Source organism: Gymnoscopelus braueri (assembly GCF_963280865.1).
Source record: "Gymnoscopelus braueri genome assembly, chromosome: 17".
Classification (NCBI taxonomy): domain Eukaryota; kingdom Metazoa; phylum Chordata; class Actinopteri; order Myctophiformes; family Myctophidae; genus Gymnoscopelus; species Gymnoscopelus braueri.
In genome coordinates this window covers 21,289,393-21,309,091 of record NC_137617.1, presented here as the reverse complement: position 1 = coordinate 21,309,091, position 19,699 = coordinate 21,289,393, and the positions used below count along the sequence as shown (strand labels likewise).

The window sequence follows — 19,699 nt, the reverse complement described above, 5'->3', positions numbered from 1 at the left end:
TGGTGATGAGGATGATGTTAATATGATTAAAATTGTGATAATAATGATGATGGTGGTATTAATAACAGTAATAATTAGTATGCTTAATAATGGTTATTTAGTGTATAATAGTATTTATGGACGCTTATTGTATACGCTTTATGACGGGTGGGATTGTTTTGTTTTTGTTTTATGTATTTAAATCTGGAATGTATTTTGTGTTTGACTTGGTTACTGTCGACTTTTCATTAATTGCAAAAGATTTTGCCAAACATAAGACTATGTAAGTAGGATAGGCACTTGTGAGCTTTTAGCTTCAGCCTATTCCTTTTTGATCACCTTTAACTGTGAAACAGACTGCTTATGTATGTGATTTTATTGATACTGGTGAAGATGATCAAAATAACCTAAACTAAGATCAGAAAGGGTACTAGGGAGGAGCTGTGGAGATAACGGCCAGTTTAGTAAGCACAGTAGGGGTCGGGCGCCCCCTAGCGGACACTTGACACTTGAGACGAGGTGAAAGACGGTCTGTCAGCCGACCCGGCTCCATATGCTTCCAAAACAAGGCGCAACAAAGCAATGAAAACTTAGCCAAACGAGTCACCGAGAGCGTTGCCAGACACGCCAGCGAACGGGTTCGTAGTGGAACGACCGATTTCCCTCTTATTCCCTCGCGGTCTGATCCGTGGTGCCTTTGGAAGCGTGTCATCTTATCTCTCCGGAGGAACAGCAGCGATGGAGCCAACGGACACAGCCCCAGATCAGTGGGATCTGGAGGTGGACGCCGAGGCCCAACCGGCGCCGGCTGCTGCCGCTGCTGCCGTGGCCGCCGCCGCGGAACTCGACAGCGCCCTGGCCGCCCTCAACGTCAACGCGAAACCGTTCGTCCCCAATGTTAACGCCGCGGTGTTCGTGCCGAGCTTCCTCCCTCGCGGTGCCGTGGAAACTCCGCCGCCTCCGCCAGACGGTAGGGGTTTTCCGTGCTCCGCTGGAACAACAAGAAGCATTTATTAGCCTAAAAAGACAGCTGGAACTTAGCTGAACTCGCTAGCCTGCTATGCTAATCCAGCTAGCCGTGCTGGTCCAATCAGTGCCAACAATCATAGCTTATTGCCACGCAGTGGGAACTAAGTCATCAGCAGGGCTGTCACGATTGTGACATTTTACATGGCGATTAATTGTCCCTCGCATAATTGCGATTAACGATTTAATTGTGTTTTTGACATTGAACACTTGGAGCATATGAATAAAAATGACATTTGGCTTATAGGATTTGAAGTTGCACAGGGCAGATGTGACAAATAACCTAAATATACAAAGAAATGACCGACTTTATACTTTATATATACTTATATTTTGTAGTGGAAATAGCATAACTACAAGCTCTCCATGCTTGTGAGCTTGTAGATCGGCTATTTCCTCTATTTATTTATTTTTATGTTTAAGAATATATGAATTATCTCAAATAATTGCGATTAGGTTTATGTATTAGGATTATGTAATAATTGTGACAGGCCTACAACAAGTCGAAATATGTGTTTGTTGTTTCATGCCAATACAAGCTCACACGCCATTGCTAATACACAAGGAGGAAGTAGGAAGTAGGAGTACATAAGGAATTCTTTTTTTAATGGCTTTCTAATTTTCTCAAAGAAATGGTGCGAGTTTGAAATGTTGATTTGTTTCCTCTTTGAAAGGTGCTTCCGATCCAGTTGCTAACATGGAGGTGTCAGAAACAGTCGGTATGCATTCATTATTTTGTACAATGTTCAATCATCTGTTACATGCATGATTAGCGCTTATTAATCATTTATAGGCATTGGTATCATCATCAACCCACCCACACTCACCTGCCAAGTGTTGAAACTTGAAGCTGAAACCCTTTTATGCACATTATGACAGTGGTTCTCAACCTTTTCAGGCCGTGAGCTCCCAAAATAATCATATTTGAACTGGTGACCCCCAGATAAATATTGTGAAAATAGCAGATCTACAAGCTCACAATGTAGATTGCCTATTTTCAAATATTTTGCCTCTTTCTTATATTATTTGACAATTTGGCCAATGTTTGACCAGTTTTTATAGTATAGTTTGTTGATTACCTTTGATGCTGCAATGGGGAAAAAAGGTATTAAAAAGCTCTTAAAAGTTGAAGTCCTTAAATTATCACTTCACTGTCGTCTGGGGACCCCCCCCCCCCCAAAAAAAAATCTTCTGGGTCCCGACCCACAGGTTGAGAAACACTGCATTATGAGAGCGATGCTCTTCACATTAGTTTTAGTTTTACTTATATCTCTGTGCAATTTTTTCCTTGTTTGCAAGCCTGGGCCCCACTGGAAGCTACCGAGCCAAATTTGGAGTCCTGGTAGTACTGAACCCTATGGTGTGATGCAACATCGCTTGTTGTCTACTGTGCCTAAAATAGACGTCCTCATTGGTGCAGTTGGTGAAAGATATCAATGGCTACAGGTCCTCAGCTCCACTACCCCAAGGCTTGGGCCTACTTTGTCAGAGCATTTTGTACGTGTCTGCAGTATATTGTTAAAGGGAAAATACTGCCATGTCACCACTGGCTGGTCAGATCCTATATGCTGATGTCAGGTGTTTACATTTGGTCAAGAGACAGAACACCGTGCACCTTTTACTCAGGTTACACGGGTCCGCAACTGTAGCCAGAAAGACAGAGACACAGAGAATTGACATGGTGAGATGTCATAGGAAGAGAGAGACAGGGGTAAAAGAAGAAGGTGAGATGTGAATGTGAAAAAAGAGAGTTGGGACATGGGAGAAACAAGGTAAAACAATGAAGTCAACCTCTTTACTGCCATCCGACCAGGGCCAGTGGAAATAGCTTTTGTTACAGTGTCATGGCGCAGAATAACTGTGTCACACACATAGACAACAGTGTTGCATACTGCACAGAGTCAGACATATAGCAATAATGAGATATCAATACATATTTGGTTAAAAGCTCAACAGAAAACTCATGCTGATGGAGTGCCAAAGGAGAAAATGTTGTAAATGAAGCCTCGAATAACTTCTAATGACTTAGAATTAAAACAACAGCATGGTAGGGTTTGTTTATATCTGTAAGTCACTGATTTGCCATGTGATTCTCTATATTGTGGCTAAGATTAGTCTTTGTGATAAAGTCAGTGTGAACGTGTCTAAGCCCTGCTTGTCATAGTTATATTTATTGTATGCAGGTTGAGAAGGGTTTATATGTGACCACTGTACTGTGTCATTTCGTAGCAGATATGGAAGGCTTATTTGTGGGCTTTTTTTCCATGGGGGGCACATTAATCATTCACAGTAGATTTCAGTGTCTGATTATGGTATTTTTTCCGCTATATAAAGTTGCCAATATTAGTGTTATGATATTGTACTGCAGACCAACACTACAGGAAACATTATTCTATTGACATTATTTACAATGGCACATAAAATAGTACATAGGTTCTAATGAAGGTTTTGAAGAGCTGGGGTAAAGAGCCATCCCCACCAATTAAGCACCAAAACTATATAACTATATAACTCACCATGTTGTCTTTATAGTTGTGGTGTGGCCTCTGCCTTCCACCAAACGGTATGTAATTGGTGGCTGTAGTTAAATCAAGTCAGAGCAAAGGGGTTGAGCACAGGGCAAACAAACACATGCACGCACACACACACACCAACACTCCGTATATCCGGCAACGGGCATCGTTAACACCTTTGCCGAATAATTTCAGCCCCAGTGGAGAACGGAGGAACGGAGGCAGACATGATGACCACAGAGGAGGAGACGTGGGAGCAGAAGGAGGAGCCAGGAGGAGGAGGTGGAGGCGGAGGAATAGGGGAGGACACCCCAGAGGCAGGGAGTCCCTCCAGGGAGGTTGGCCAGAGGGAGGCAGAAGAGCAGATGTTGGAGGACGAAGAGGAGGACTTGCCCGTGCTCAAAGTGGTCCTGCCCCCGCCGGACGCCCCCAGGAAGGAGCACGTCAACGTTGTGTTCATCGGTCACGTTGGTATGTCTCTGGGATCCCTCTTAGGGAGAATGTATCAAATTGTTGTTCAGTTCATAATTGCTTACTTGTTAATTATGTAACCTGTGAGTACTGTCTACTATCTTAATATATAGGATATAGTCTGAATGCATGTCCTGTGGCACTATAGGCGTGTCCGGTACGTCCATGTACTATATCGATGGTTATGTGTCAATTGTATAACGTTATTTTGTTATTGTACATCTGCACTGCATGCCAAAGCAGATGTCTTGTGTAAACTTCGTACTTGGTCAACAAAGAGTGCTTGATTGCTATTCTAACTTTCAGATGCTGGCAAGTCAACCATTGGAGGACAAATCATGTGAGTGTTATTGATATGCTGATCTGTATTTTATTTCAGAGCCAGACAATCTAGTTGCCCAAGCCAGTACATTTTGTGGTTACATTGTGTATGATATAACAGGTTTCATAGAATGTAGATTATGTCAAATGAAATCTACCTCAGTGATAATTTCATTATGCATTTGATTGTGAAATGGGTGTATAGTATACCAGGGTGCAATTATCACTAGGACCACAATGGTTATTCATTGTTGCCAGAAAGAAGTACGCAGACCAAGTGGACCATGTCCAAAGGGTCTGAACTGATATAATGATGTCATAGCGGACCCTGAGTAGACATCCCACGACCCAGGAGGTCCACACTGCAGTCATTATTTGTGTCTGCACGAAACCGTCCCGTTTCATCCTGACCAAGATGCCCATATGATATACATTATCTATGGGATATTGCATCAACATGTATAAATAATATATTGGTTATTGCAATAACTAACGCATGCAGGGAAAAAACAAAGACACATCATTGCATCCAAATGTAAATAATGCCATTATGGGGTGATGCTATTTCTATGAATTGTTTCGGTGTTGCAGATGTGTGGATATTTTACGATTGTTAATTGTGGCAAATGGATATGTGACAAAATTGAAAAGCGATTAATCCTACTGCCCTACCTCAACAAAAAATAACACCACCCGCATATGACATGCCCTCATCACATCACATTCTCTACCATCTGTTTTTGTCCTTTCATATGTTGTTTTGTGTTTTGATTTTTAGGTACTTGACTGGCATGGTGGAGAAGAGAACCCTAGAGAAATATGAAAGAGAAGCAAAAGAGAAGAACAGAGAGACATGGTGAGCTAGGCTTGTGTTCACTTGTCACCAGGATTTCTGACTTTGTGTGGACTTGCTTACTATTAAATTGGATGGCATTCCTTTTAATGGAATGCCTTTGACAACATTCTTTTTTATGAGCATCCTGTCAAAGCATTCCTCAAATTCTTGTTTTTTCTGTACGCTGGTAATCAAATCAATAATTCACATCAACAAGCAACATGAAGGAATGTATTACTTCATTTAAAATCTGGTGAGGAAATCCCCTTAATTCTATATGGGTTCCATTCACCGTCCTCACCAATTAATTAAATATGGCTTATTTAAATGCGTATATATAAAAGGCCACTGGATATCACAAGCTTAGGTATTACTTTAAACTAGATAATGCAAAATATTATATTTATATCCTCAGGAGGAAATCGGGTCACCACAGCAGTATGGGATAGATAAAAATGTAACAGACAATGAAGATTCAGTACAAACAAACTGGTCCTCAACTCTAGTTCCTGGTAACACAGACTATTGCTGGTTTTCATTCTAGCTCATAGACCTTTTTCACAAATGCAGCTGATATACTTCTGCTTTGACTTTGTAGCATTTTATTATTTTCCCCTCACGATTGCCAAGAAAGTTGGGAAGCCAACCCTCTGTCACCTCCGATTCGGTCTGATCACAACATTTGGTGTTTCAATAAAGCATATAATGTGATGGCATAGGTGTTGTTATTGACATATCTTTGCAAAACCAAGAGTGATTTGTTTGAGGGTTGAATTACTCTTAACATTTCTTAGGTTAGTATTCATTTTTTAAAGTTGACCAATTCACTTTTTATATTCGTGCAGAAACAGAAATATGTGTTAATGACACGCCCACAATGTATGTAGGCGTGTGGACACAAAATCAGTGGTCCCAGATTTAATCATGGGTGACAGAAAGTTGGCTTCTTAACATTGCTGGCAATAGTGAGGAAAACTGTATACGCTACTACAAGATGTTGGCCACTCTCAGACTTCACAGCCTTATGTTATACAGGGAACAAAGAGGATTAAGTAAGTAGTTAAGTAAGTACCCTCAGACTTGGAACCCCAGGTGAACACGGTGAACTGCAGTAGAATAGAACACTAGCAATAAGTCCAGTGATCCTGGACTGCACTAACACAGAGTAAATAGGGTAGTTGAGTAGAGCGATAACAACGCTCTCTTCATCATAAATACAAAAAAGACAGAAGAGATCATTTTCGTTGCACCATCAGAGATCATCAGTTCCCCTATTACTATTACTGGTGAACAAATCAATCAGGTATGCTCATACACATACCTAGGAGTAGTAATAGACCATCTGCTGTCATGGAAAGATCACATTGAAGCTGTGGATAGGAAAACAAGGTACTTATTTGCTTTCTTCGCCATCTAAGGTCTTTTGGTGCAAGTAGACAGATTCTTCTCATGTTTTTCACTCCTGTGGATAAGGATAATTCCTTTTAACAGGACGTTCATGAAAGTCCTTGCGGGCTTGTTTCCAATGAGGGCCTGTGAGCAATTAGGGGTTAAGAGTCTTGCTCAGGGACAAATTTCATTTCATCGACACATATGCTGGCGTGGCCTGGAATCGTACCTGGGGCAACCAGGGCCTCTGGCTCCCTAGGCGGGCTCACTAACCACTCAGCTATGGCCGCCCCTGTGATTATGAGTGTTCTTCAGTACTGTAGTGCCACCGGGTATGGATGTTTATTTGTTGCCTTAAAGTCACAACTGTTGCAACAACTGAACATTTGTTCAAAGATTGTTGGTCAACCACTTGAGAGATATCTACATATAATAACAGCAGACTAATGTTAGCAAGGAATATCACTTCAAACACTAGCCATGTTTGGAATGGGGAATATAGGTTGCTACCTTCAAAAGCAAAGTTCCAAAATTCAATAAGGTCAGACTACAGAAGTCCTTTGTTCATCAGTAAATTTTTAGGCTAAATTTAGAATCTGGCCAGGAGTAAGCAGAACAGTGGACATCATTGCTCTTGTCTTCATGGTGTTATGTATGTATTCATTTGTTTTTGTTTGTGTTGTACAAGGCTGATGTGTCGCAAGACAAATTTCAGTGAAAGATGACATGAAAGTAGTATCGTAATAGGTTGGGTACAAGCATACCAGAGTTGAGAACCGAGTAGGAACTGCAGCAGAAACCCATTGGACCAACATTTTAGGAGCAAGCAATGACTGGATGTTCAGTAAACCAACATGGCTGGCATGTGTGTACTCCACAGGTACCTGTCATGGGCCCTGGACACCAACCAGGAGGAGAGAGACAAGGGAAAGACGGTGGAGGTCGGCAGAGCCTACTTTGAGACTGAGAAAAGGCATTTCACCATCCTGGATGCCCCGGGGCACAAGAGCTTCGTCCCTAACATGATTGGTGGAGCATCTCAAGCAGACTTGGCTGTCCTGGTGAGAAACGCAGACACTCAATGTGTCAATGATTTACCCGTAATTAATTGTGAAGCTAAATGTGAATTATTTGATTATACACAGTTAATCATGTAGAGACACACACACACACACACACACACACACACACACACACACACACACACACACACACGCACACGCACACGCACACGCACACACACGCACACACGCACACACACACCCCTCAAAGCACATTTCACATTGTATGTATTTGAGAAATGAATGGATTTTGTGGGGCTAATGAATGGATTAATTCCTGGACTTTTTCTATCTGCACTGCGAATATTTTTCCATTTCATTTCTATTATTTCCTGTTAATTCCCATTAATTCCTATTGAAAGTTTCTGCCTTTAATATTCCCGGAACCCTTGTGGCATTCAGCCATTCAACACTCTTTGCTGAATGTCCTGACAGTTGCAGGTTCAATGCAAGCGGCGGCCCCTGAAATGTTGGCAGTGACTGCTTTTGTGTAGGAAACAAAAGAGAACACTGTAACGGCAGCTTACAGCTGACATGTACTGCTGTTTGTTTTTGATACTTAAAGGTAGGGTAAGTGATAAGTGATATATTTTTTGTACTATATTCTGATAGTAATCGTTGCTACAGAGCGTTAGTTCAGTCACAGGGGTCTCTCCAGCTCCTTAGTAAACAGAATATAGTACATTTTCAGGTAGGTGACACAATTTAAGCCAATCAGGAGAGAGCACTGAAAATGCATTTTCTGTTTGGGAGACTCCTTTTATTGAACAAACACTATAGCAATGAGTACTATCAGAATATAGAGCTATTTAACACTTATTTTAACCAAAGTAAATCACTTACCCTACCTTTTAAGTTGGCACCAAACTACACACAACGGCAAAACGGCAAAAACGGCAACTCTAAATAGCATCATAAAATCATACTACAGAAGATGGTAATGCCACTTTAAAATTGATGATAAAACGGGCGGCTCAAATCATATAATTTCATTTGTTGGCAGGTGTGGTATATTATCATATACCATGGCTGTGTAGTCTGTACAGTTCTATACCACTTTGCGGCTCTGAAAGAAAAAACAAACAAATAGGGTTGGCTATAAATTATACAAACATTAAAAGGTAATAACACATTTTCTCTCCACAAAACCGAATATATTATATTTGGGTCCCAACCTAAGCTGCATAAACTGGTTTCACCATGCATTGACCTCGGGGGTCCACACTTTCACTGCTAAAACCTCAACCAGCTATCTGTGTGGTGAATCGATGGCTCTCAAGATCATGAGTAGGGGGAACGGTAGAACAACATTTCTGGCAAGAAAAGCTGCCTTTTTAGACTCTGTTAGCCTTCGTCTTTTAGCCAGTTCACTTGTTCTTTGTTGCTTTGACTATGCAATCTGTTCTTGGTATGGTGGTCTGACCAAAGTTTTAAAGGAGAATCTGCAGGTTTCCCAAAACAAACTCATGCGACTTACACTTGGGCTAGCCTCCAGAGAGCACAGCTGGCCTGGCTCCCCCTGAAAGCTAGGTTTGTCCTCCAGCTCAATATGGTCCATAACATATACACTCACAGACAAGGCCCCTGAGTATGATCTTCTTGATTTATTTCGTAGAAGTGGTGATGTGTATGCCCTAATACCAGAGCCAGCATTGCATATCTGTACCCGCCCAAGTGCAGGACAAATTTGGGTAAACGCCTTTAGATACAGTGGAACAGTTAGTTAGAACATGCTACCACTGTCCGTAAAGAGCATCAATAGTCATAACTTGTTTAGGAAAAAGGTCAAATCATGGCTTCTAGATAGTGTTACAGATTAGTACCGTTCTCTTTTTAATTTATTAAGGTATGCTGTTAATAAGATCTTAGTTTTATAGGTCGCAACATACCAAGAGACCAGCCATGAATGATCACATATGATAAATATATGACCTGTCTTTTCTTGGTTCTTGTCAGGTGATCTCAGCCAGAAAGGGGGAATTTGAGACAGGCTTTGAGAAAGGCGGCCAGACCCGGGAGCACGCCATGCTGGCCAAGACAGCTGGAGTCAAACACCTCATTGTCCTGGTCAACAAGATGGATGACCCCACTGTCAACTGGAGCCTCGAAAGGTGAACACTGCACATACAAGTCACACTTTACCTGTACAACACATCTCATACAAAAACGTCTGCATCTACTGCACAATAAATACATAGAAAAATACATTATGTGTACTGTACAAAACGTGAAAAAAAATTGTAGAAATGTTTCAGATAAAAATAAAGATACAAAGACAGGGATTGGGGACAATGGGCTCAGGTAACTGATAAAAAAAATCCAATAAAATAAATTAAAACATCTTTTCATCTCCACCCGCAGATATGAGGAGTGTAAAGAGAAACTGGTGCCGTTTCTTAAAAAAGTGGGTTTCAACCCCAAAAAGGACATCTACTTCATGCCTTGTTCTGGACTCACAGGGGCCAACCTCAAAGATCCTCAGACAGAATGCACCTGGTACACGTAAGTAACAAGCTGTGGGAAATTGAGTTGCAGTTCAACTTAAAAGAATAGTATGATACAGTGGCTGCAGTTACATGGACATCATGTATTCATTCAGAATGAACTCATTCAGAATGAACTCATTCCGAATAGAGGAATCTGTTCCACTCACCTGTTTACATGGGACCTGAGTAAAAGTATTCCTCGTTTACATGACCAAAGCATTCATTCGGAATATAACTTTTGACATGCGCAAAGTGGTTCCCGCCTACCGGGCATGGACCAGGGGCCACCGCGGAGGTCTGTCGGTCGTAGGCAGGCCGGGAAGAAACGCACCGACTCCTGGCCAGGCAGCGTTGTATGCGGTGCAAGCCTGTGTTCCTTTGTTATCGCCGTTTTAATGCAAAAGTAGCAGATCTACAAGTTCAGACCAGTTTCTTTTTTTGTATTGGTACCAGACACGGTAAAACTTAGGCTAGCCTATACTATGTCACATTTCTCATGATGACGTCATCGCACATTCGCACATGGTCACAATAATAATAAATAATGATACATAAACACCGGACCGCTCATGGTCATTATAATAATAAATGGAGAGAGAGAGAGAGAGCAACCTTGTCTATGAAACAAGGCACGCTCATTTATGGCAAAAGTAGCCTACAAAAGTATTGGCATCAACATATACTTAAGTAGAAAGTATAAGCTACTCATTATGCCGAGTGTCAATTTTTTCTTGTATTATTATGAAAAAGCTTTGAAACATGCTGTAACTCATTCACTGTGACACAAACCCTCTTACTGCGCAGAGTAGCGCACGGTGCGCACACGGGTTGAATGCGGGGTCTGAGTCTGTCTGTCGCCCTAAAACACAACCGCCCCGGGTCAAAATCCAGCGACCATGGAGCGGCCGTGGATGGCCCGCTCAAAAGGTGCGTGGGGCGGGGTGTTTTGGGACGACCGTTCCGGCTGCCCATGGAATGGAATGAATTGATGAAGTAAAACTCATCTGTTTTCGCTGCAGCTACGCCCTAATAATGTTTTCATTTATTTTTGTTCACGTATGCTATTAAAATAATGCAGCTACTGCAGTATTGGGCCTTAACATGTGATTAAAAATGTATATGTATTTGGCCCCTCATATATAAAATAAATGTAAAATCTGATTTAAAATTGAAACTTGCAGCTGATCAATGCATTTCTGCGTTTACGTGTGGACAGGGATTTTTAAAAAAAAATCTTTGTCATGTGGCCAGGGATTCTTTTAAAAAACTGATGACTAAAATACCCGTTTAGAAAAAGATCCATATAAGTGTAGCCTAGGCCAGCAATCCTCGGAGCGTCCGTTCTCCTGGACAAGTCTGGGCTTAACCATTACAGGCTTATTAACCCATTAAGACCTGGAACAGTGTCATTTTTAGATTTGCGCTAAAAATCTTTGTTTTACACTTTGGGCTATTCAAAAATAGCAGATCATAGCGATCGAATCTCCAAGTGCCGCGCTATGAGCTTGTAGATCTGCTATTTTTGAAAAATCGTGAAAATGTGTGCAAATCTTTGAATACTTATATTTTTAAAGCAAACATTTTTAACTCAAATCTTTGCTTCTGGGGGTCCCTGAAACAAGATATTTTGATGGGGGTCCGCGGCCAAATACATATCATTTTGGGGGTCCTTGACATGAAAAAGATTGAGCACCACTGATATAGAAACATACGTTTTTCAGAAAACTGTTGAGATTTAGGAGACATGTAGAATCGGCTTCAGGTCTCAATGGGTTAAATGACGCTATAGAATAGAATCATTCATTTTATCCCGCAGGAGCGAGCGCTTCTCAGCACGAACTGTGGCCGAATTAGAGATTTGATAGGTCATTTTTGGACAATCCTGACAGCACTACTAAGCACGGACATGCGCAAAGGAATGCATGTATTCCAAACAGAGAGGAGCGTTCGGAATAAAGTGTTTACATGGTCAATTCCGATTGGTATATACCGATTCAAACGGTCTATACCACTCCTCCAAACCCGAATGAAAATTCATTCGGGTCAGACTGGAATGGAATATTCTATTCCAATTGAGGTGTTTACATGAGCATTTCTATTCTGAATGAATTCATCCATTCATTAATTCCGAATAAAACTGTCCATGTAACTGCAGCCAGTGTGGTCTGTATTAGTCACTAGTGGTGATATCCATGCATGGAGCTTCATGCAGAGTCCCATGTTTGGAGATATTCCAGTTTTGGTAGACAGAAAAGTTCTGCAGAAAACAGGGTCAGTTAATAAAACCAGTTTAAAAAGAAAAACATTGTTTGACATAACAAACATGCAAACATTTACCAAAGAATACCTCAATTACATCTACTGTATATTACTGCTCTTTCTCGTTACCTTCAACAATTTTCTTCTTTGAAGAATGCCAGTCAAGAAACAAAATAGTTTCAAGATGTAGTATTGGACTGTAACAAAAAATTGCGTCTGTAACAGATAATCTTTTTAAAATTCTGTTGTAGTAGATGGTTAAAACTTATTTGTGTGTCGTTTAAAATTCATTCGTTAAAGCTACACCATGTACATTATTTAGTGGAATAAAATGATATGTTGACCAATTTAATCTTCTATTGAGATGTTTAGATCCTGTTGTAGAGTAGGACCACTACTGGGTGACAAGTGCTACTGTCAAAATAAGATTTCTCCTCTGAATCCAGCAGGTGTGCTCTATTAGCTCAGTTGAACTCTGTCTCTATACTTGGGGTGGGACTTCAACAGTTGGACCAATGGCAACTAGCACTTTTCACACTGCCAGTGTTAACTGGACTTTGATCAAATTCGGTTTCTCTTTCAGGGGCTTGCCCTTCATCCCCCACCTGGACAGTTTGCCAAGCTTCTGCAGATCCAATGATGGCCCAATCCGACTACCTATTGTAGACAAATACAAGGTAAGCAGTTAAAGGCAGGGGGACACTGAAAGGTATGGAGAAAGGAAAAGAGGAAATCTTTTTAAATGAGCTGAGGCAGGGTTTGAGACCAGGACAATTTCTAGGGAAGTCAGGGCGGGTGTATTGTGTCCTTAGATTCATAGTAGGCATGAAACTTGAAGCAAAAGGTTATTTTTATTCATATTTATTTTCAACTGTTTTGCATTTTCTAAATGTGCATCTTTTCAGTTTTGCTTTGCTTCATCTAAAGATAATGCAGCGTTGAGGCCTTGGGTACCCTTCTAAGATGCATGCATCCACGCACGAACGCACGTGTACACACACACACACACACACAAACTGAAACACAGCATCTAGTTTCCTCTCTAGGATCATTTAGTTTCTTGGCACAGATGTAGTACGTAGGCATTGATTTGGAAGGAGCACAACACAGATATTTTTTAGAGCTTCCTCATTTATCGCCACATTATTCCTCTGCCCATCTCTCTCTCTATTCTCTTTTACACCATTTCCCCTCCCTCACTCTCTCCTCCTCCTCCTCCTCCTCCTCCTCTTTTCTCATGTCTCTTACAGTGATACACAGGTAATTGAAAAAAAACACATATTTATGATATTTGTAATGGTTTTGCAGCCCGCTACCTACAGTATAAAACTAGGAATTCTGTTCTGCAGAATCCATGACGTTATAGAATGCATTACAATTACAGACAAAAGCAAGACATTGCTTTGGCACGTGGAGCTACTGAAGAATTCAACATTTGACTTGATGCAGGAGCAGGACTACAGCACAAAGTACATGGAACTATAGGACGCATCTTAGAGCAGCAGGACATTGCAGAGAGTGCATTAAGACAGACTGACCGTCGGTTGTCGTCACTTAATATTCAGGAGGTAGATGACTTAATGTCTGTGATGTGTCAAATGTATTGCCGTTTTAGGTAAGGTAGCAAGTTCTAACTTGTATGTAAGTTCTACGTTCTAATTGGTTATTGCCCTTTGTAGAAAAAAAGTATAACCTCAAGTTCTAGGGAGTTTTTCTATTTTATTTTCCTCTCTCCTCTGATTACACAAGGGGTTCCGGTGAAAGGGTCTTGATGAGACTACTAAAGGAGTCGGTATACTCAGAAAGAAATATAACATTTTGAGGAAAAAGTCCCGTTCAGAACAACAGAAGAACAATAACATGCAGTGTTTTGTGTTTTTGTGGTGTGGTGACTGTGTGTAAGCCACCAGGCAGAACTTTGTGTTGTGCCATTTCTTATCCGTTGGTACAGTTTGTTACATTGCAGTTGTAGCTGGAGGTTCATTCATTCATTTAGTTCATTCATTGCTCTGCCTGCAACCACAGTTGTGACTACAGAGTTAAAGTATATTAAAGATCTCTATGGTTGTGATTAGCAATGATTACTCTTGAGTGAGGAGATGCTGATCTCGTTCAAGCCTGCTAAGATGTCCTCGATCGATGATCGATCACATAGAGATTTTAAGGATTTTTTTGCTAAAAAACAAATAATCCCTTGGTATCTTGACTTGATATTATTAATAATAATAATAATAGCTTGAATTTATATAGCGCCTTTCATAAACCCAAGGACGCTTTACATCAAAAACAATAAACAACCACCAAACAAAACAACAACCAACTATTTGCCTGAGAGAATAGTTCTACTGTGACTATGCTTGAGTTAACAGGCTGCCAAGGTCACTCATTCAGTACACTGTTAAACTGCCCTCCACAGTGCAGCAGGTTGTCATGGTGATGTAGGAATGTTATGTTGATCTACAGGGCACGTTGTTGCTTATTACCACAGAAGTGGCATAACTATTTTAGTGTACCTATTTTACTATGCTTCTGTAAGAGACTGTAAAAGACTTCAAAGTCATTGTAAAGGGAATTTGTATGGTACTTTGACACACTGCATTGGCTCATTCAAAGTCGATTTTCTGAAATGTATATCCAGTGTATATAGACAAATATGAGATCGCTTTGATTCTACATTGACATACGTGTGTGTGTGTGTGCGTGCGTGTGTGTGTGCACAGGACATGGGTACAGTTGTGTTGGGGAAACTGGAGTCAGGATGCATCAGCAAAGCCCAGCAGCTGATGATGATGCCAAACAGGGTAAGAGTTTCCTGTAAACCAATAGCACTATAGCTCATAGAAGTACTGTAAATGTATGGCTAAAATGATAGATAGATATATTATTATTCATAATTATTATTATTTGGCCGCTTTGTGGCCCGTCTTTATTAGAGAGCATCAAATAATCCCTCAAATATTATGTAAAAAATGTGCTCAGCAGAGTTTGTCTATACAAGGTGTTGCAGTGTTTCTTTTGGCCAATACAACTTCATGATGCATTAGCCCACACATGGAGTTCCCACACTCGGCGGCCTCTGGATGATAACAGCGATTAACTGGACACAGCGTGTGTCCAGTAAGAGTTAATCCATTTTTCCTGAGCCCATAATAAACCTTGTTTCTAACTATTGTGGTGGTGTTAATCTGTTCAGAAATTATGTACATTTTTGTCACAGACCACACCCAGTGTCTCACTCCCTTTCGTCCAATCAGTTCTTCCTTGGCCCCGGACTAAACTTTCCACAAAGTTTTGTGCAAATTCGTTCATAAATGCTTGTGATAGCCTGTTAATAGGATTGACATTAACATGACCACGTTGGTGGAGGTAATGAACCTTTTTGTGGTAACGGCAGAAATACCTTTTTAAAACACTCAGCTGTGTATTTGGCTGTGAGTGACCATGTCACTATTATAAGCCACTCTGTCTGCCCAAAATGTGCAATCACAAACAAGGTCGCATCAGGGATTAACATGCTTGTTTGACATCAATTCAGTCATTGTCTTTCACACCCTTGGCTGTTTGATATTGATCGAGAGGACATCTACAGATAGAAGCTGCTGTTGTCGTCTCTCTTCTCATCATTATGTGTGTCTTCTAGCACATGGTGGAGGTGCTGAGCATCCTGAGTGACGACGTGGAGACAGACGACGCTACTCCCGGGGAGAACCTGAAGCTGAGGCTGAAGGGCATCGAGGAGGAGGAGATCCTGCCCGGCTTCCTCCTCTGTAACGCTGAGGACCTCTGTCACACTGGACGCACCTTTGACGCACAGGTGCACCATTTTAATGGAATATAAAATGGCTGTAATGTTTTGATGGAATGAAAGGCTGATCTCATGATCAGACACCACTGTACTGTATGTTGCATGACCTGCACTGTTCATATTCACTTCATTCATTAACATTCTCCTTTTATTTCAGATTGTCATCATTGAACACAAATCGATCATATGCCCCGGTTACCATGCAGTCCTCCACATTCACACTTGCATTGAAGAAATACAAATCATGGTAAGTAATTTGAGCTTTTGCTAATATTTTTCTTGTGTTAACTGCAACTTTCTAAATGTTATGTCATGTACTGTATGATTTGGTTATGTTATGGCTATGGAAAATAAACAACCAATCTCTTATTCTCTTACCCTCCTTACACGTAAACTGTGGATTATATTGCTTAAAATGCATTGAATAAAGTCAAATATACGGTTATCATATTGTTGTTGGCCACAATAAGTAGATCATTATCTCCACCAGGCCGGACGGCCAAAGGTTATGTTTTTTTGCCTCCGCCCGTCCGTTAGAAAAGCACAGTTATGTCAGGTCATCATTGGCAAAAATAATTCCATATTGTTGCATCCCTGCTACAAAATACTTTGCACTCGTCTTCAACTCTCTTCCATTCCCCACTCACAACCCACTCCCAGGCCTTAATCTGTCTCGTGGATAAGAAGACGGGGGAGAAGAGTAAGACACGGCCCAGGTTTGTGAAGCAGGACCAGGTGTGTATCGCCAGGCTGCAAGCAGCAGGAACCATCTGTATGGAGACCTTTAAAGACTTCCCTCAGATGGGACGCTTCACACTCAGAGACGAAGGTTAGAGTGTGTGTGTGTGTGTGTGTGTGTGTGTGTGTGTGTGTGTGTGTGTGTGTGTGTGTGTGTTAGGGGCGAATGAGAATGTGTGCATGAAAGTTCATGGGGCAGAGTGTTTGGGAGAGGGAGTGTGCATGTTTAAAGAGCAATGTACACCCCATTTTAGATTACGCCATAACAATTTTGTTAGAGTCAAGGTCCTTACACACCGGCGAATATGCGAATATACGGAAAAATTCGGACTCGTTCCGAATAATTAAAAGACGCTTTTTCGCTTCGCGAAACTGATGTGGACGCTTGCATTGACTTTATAAGGTTTAAAAAATAAACGTATTTATTCGCATGAAGAATTCGCCCCGGTGTGTAAGGACCTTAAGTCTTTTCTCTCCTCCCAATCACGTTAGGTGCGTTGTTTAAGGATGTCAGGGAACGCTCCTCGTCACATTACGAGTTGTATGAATGAATGAGAACTGTATGAGTGAATGTGTATTGAAAGTGTTTGACTCTATAGGTTTGTATCGGCATGTATCTTATCTACTTTTTTAGTTTTCTTATATGTCAAATTCTAATCACAGTTCTATATTAATTTCCTCCTTCTCATCCCCTCCAGGCAAAACCATCGCTATTGGCAAAGTGCTGAAGCTGGTGCCAGAGAAGGACTAAATGCACTAGCAGTAGTATGCATGGAGATCTTCCACTGGTTATTAAGAGGGAGGCATGTTGCTAGAACCTACGTGAAACGGCCACTATGCTAATGGGAAACACAGATGGAGAATGAATGAATGAGTGTAATGTTGAAGTTATAAGACTGAATCAGTTTTTGTGATCAACTACATGAAGAGACAAAATCCAGTGAATCAGCTTTCTCATATTGAGAGCTTAGCTATGCCACTAATGTAGCTATATTATAACCCCCCTCCCAACCTGGCTGATGTCACTGTTGCCTCGCAGCGCCATTTTTTTGGAATGGACATGGATGCATTGAAATGCATTGGGAAATGTAACGACACTGCTCTCATGTCATGTTGTTATAAAGATCAGACTTAGCCTGTGATTATCATTTGCTAAAAGAAAAACAACAACAACTCCATATCGAGAATTAAATGGATGTTTTGTTTTGTTTTTGGATTTAAGGATTGTTGTACGATTTTTACAAATTTGGTCTATGTTCATTCAATGCGATTTCAGTGGTTTATTTGATTTCAGATCACATCCCCTGTTACAAAAGAAAGTGGGAACACCAACACACAGACACATCTGTTACATTATTAAAGATGAAATAAAGAAAAATCTTACCGAAAAGCAAAGTGTGTTTTCTTTTAATGTTTCCAACTTTATTAGTAGGATGATGATTGAACTTGGGACTTCCTAGTCAATGACAATCAATTATTCTACTAATAAGGTTTTGAAGGTTGAACTGTTTGAGGTGGTACACAGTTTTGAGGGAAGTAGGGGTGCAGGAATGTACACTAATACACTGAGCATAGGTGACAGAGCACGAGCACAGGTTAGAGTACTGTTAGATTTCTTAAGGTATACAGGAGTGTTTAATTTAATATATATATTAATATATAAATGAGATAGATAGATGGATAGTTACTTAACTAAGTACAATTTTGAGGTATTTTTACTTCACTGGAGTATTTCCAATTTCCAATACTTTTACTTCTACTCCACTACACCTCAAAGGCAAATATTGTACTTTTACTCCACTACAATTATTTGAAAACTTTAGTTACTTTGTACATTTTGATTATTATTTCAAAACATGCATTAACCACTTATTTGAAAATAGCCGACCGCAACGCATGGTGAGCTTGTAGATCTATTTTCAAAAGATTTTTATACATTTTGAAAACTTGTGAAATGGGACACATGAGTACTTATATTTTGATGTCTATACTTTTGTACTTTTACTCAAGTAAATGTTGAATAGAGGACTTTAACTTGTAACAGAGAGGCCATATATGCAGATGCGCAGTAGTGACAAAAAATGTGGCTAAAATGTGCAATGTAGCATTATAATAACTGTACAAGTATTAGCCAGAGCACTGATCAATAGTCTATGGCAGGTTTGGAGGCAAGTAGAGTGCTTGTGTGCTGACCAACCCCAGACATACATTGGTGGTAGTTCACCCCAAAAATTACTTATTTTCTATGAATTAAGCACCCCATGAAGCCTTGAATTCATGGCGATTTTTTTGTTTTTGTCACATTCCTGAACCAATAATTTGATGATATTAAGAAAGATGCCAATGTATCCGGTAGGAGACACAAAAGAGACTTTGTGTCTCCTACCGGAGAGACAGCCGATCATCAAATTATTGGCTTAGGAATGCAGGCTTCATGATGAGTTTTTAGGGCTCATTCAAAACAGCCCTAAAAACTCATCTTTCTGGAGGCCGAAAGAGGAGCTAGTACCAGTTCCCCTGTAGACAGACGACCCCCCCCTCCTCTTTTTTGTACATATTTTGTATTTCCTCATGCTTTTTTTGTATATAATTTTTATTTTTCCATGCTTCCCCCCCCCCTTTTTTGTACATATATTATCTTTTATTTTTTCATGCTTTTTTTTGGTACATAGTGGTATTTTTTCTGTATTATCTGTATTTTCATGTTGATTTTTGAACTGTTTGGTTGCTACTATATGTCTATGAAATTAATTCAAGGACCCCAACGGAAACAAGTCCGCAAGGACTGTTTTGGCCGGACCTTTTAGTCAAAAGCA

The 19,699-nt window shown here is 40.5% G+C and overlaps 1 protein-coding gene across 1 annotated transcript; it reads left to right on the top strand.

Annotated features, from left to right (window-relative positions):
* The first annotated feature begins 444 nt into the window (after positions 1 to 444).
* On the top strand, positions 445 to 18,267 carry LOC308104013 (eukaryotic peptide chain release factor GTP-binding subunit ERF3A-like). Its single transcript, XM_080454263.1, has 14 exons — positions 445 to 949; positions 1,680 to 1,724; positions 3,714 to 3,989; positions 4,296 to 4,329; positions 5,089 to 5,166; positions 7,415 to 7,595; positions 9,552 to 9,706; positions 9,957 to 10,097; positions 12,924 to 13,017; positions 15,061 to 15,141; positions 15,981 to 16,154; positions 16,303 to 16,392; positions 16,806 to 16,974; positions 17,582 to 18,267. Exons 1-14 carry the CDS (start codon positions 718 to 720, stop codon positions 17,632 to 17,634), a joined length of 1,803 nt encoding a protein of 600 aa, XP_080310389.1. The 5' UTR covers positions 445 to 717; the 3' UTR covers positions 17,635 to 18,267.
* The last annotated feature ends 1,432 nt before the right edge of the window (positions 18,268 to 19,699 follow it).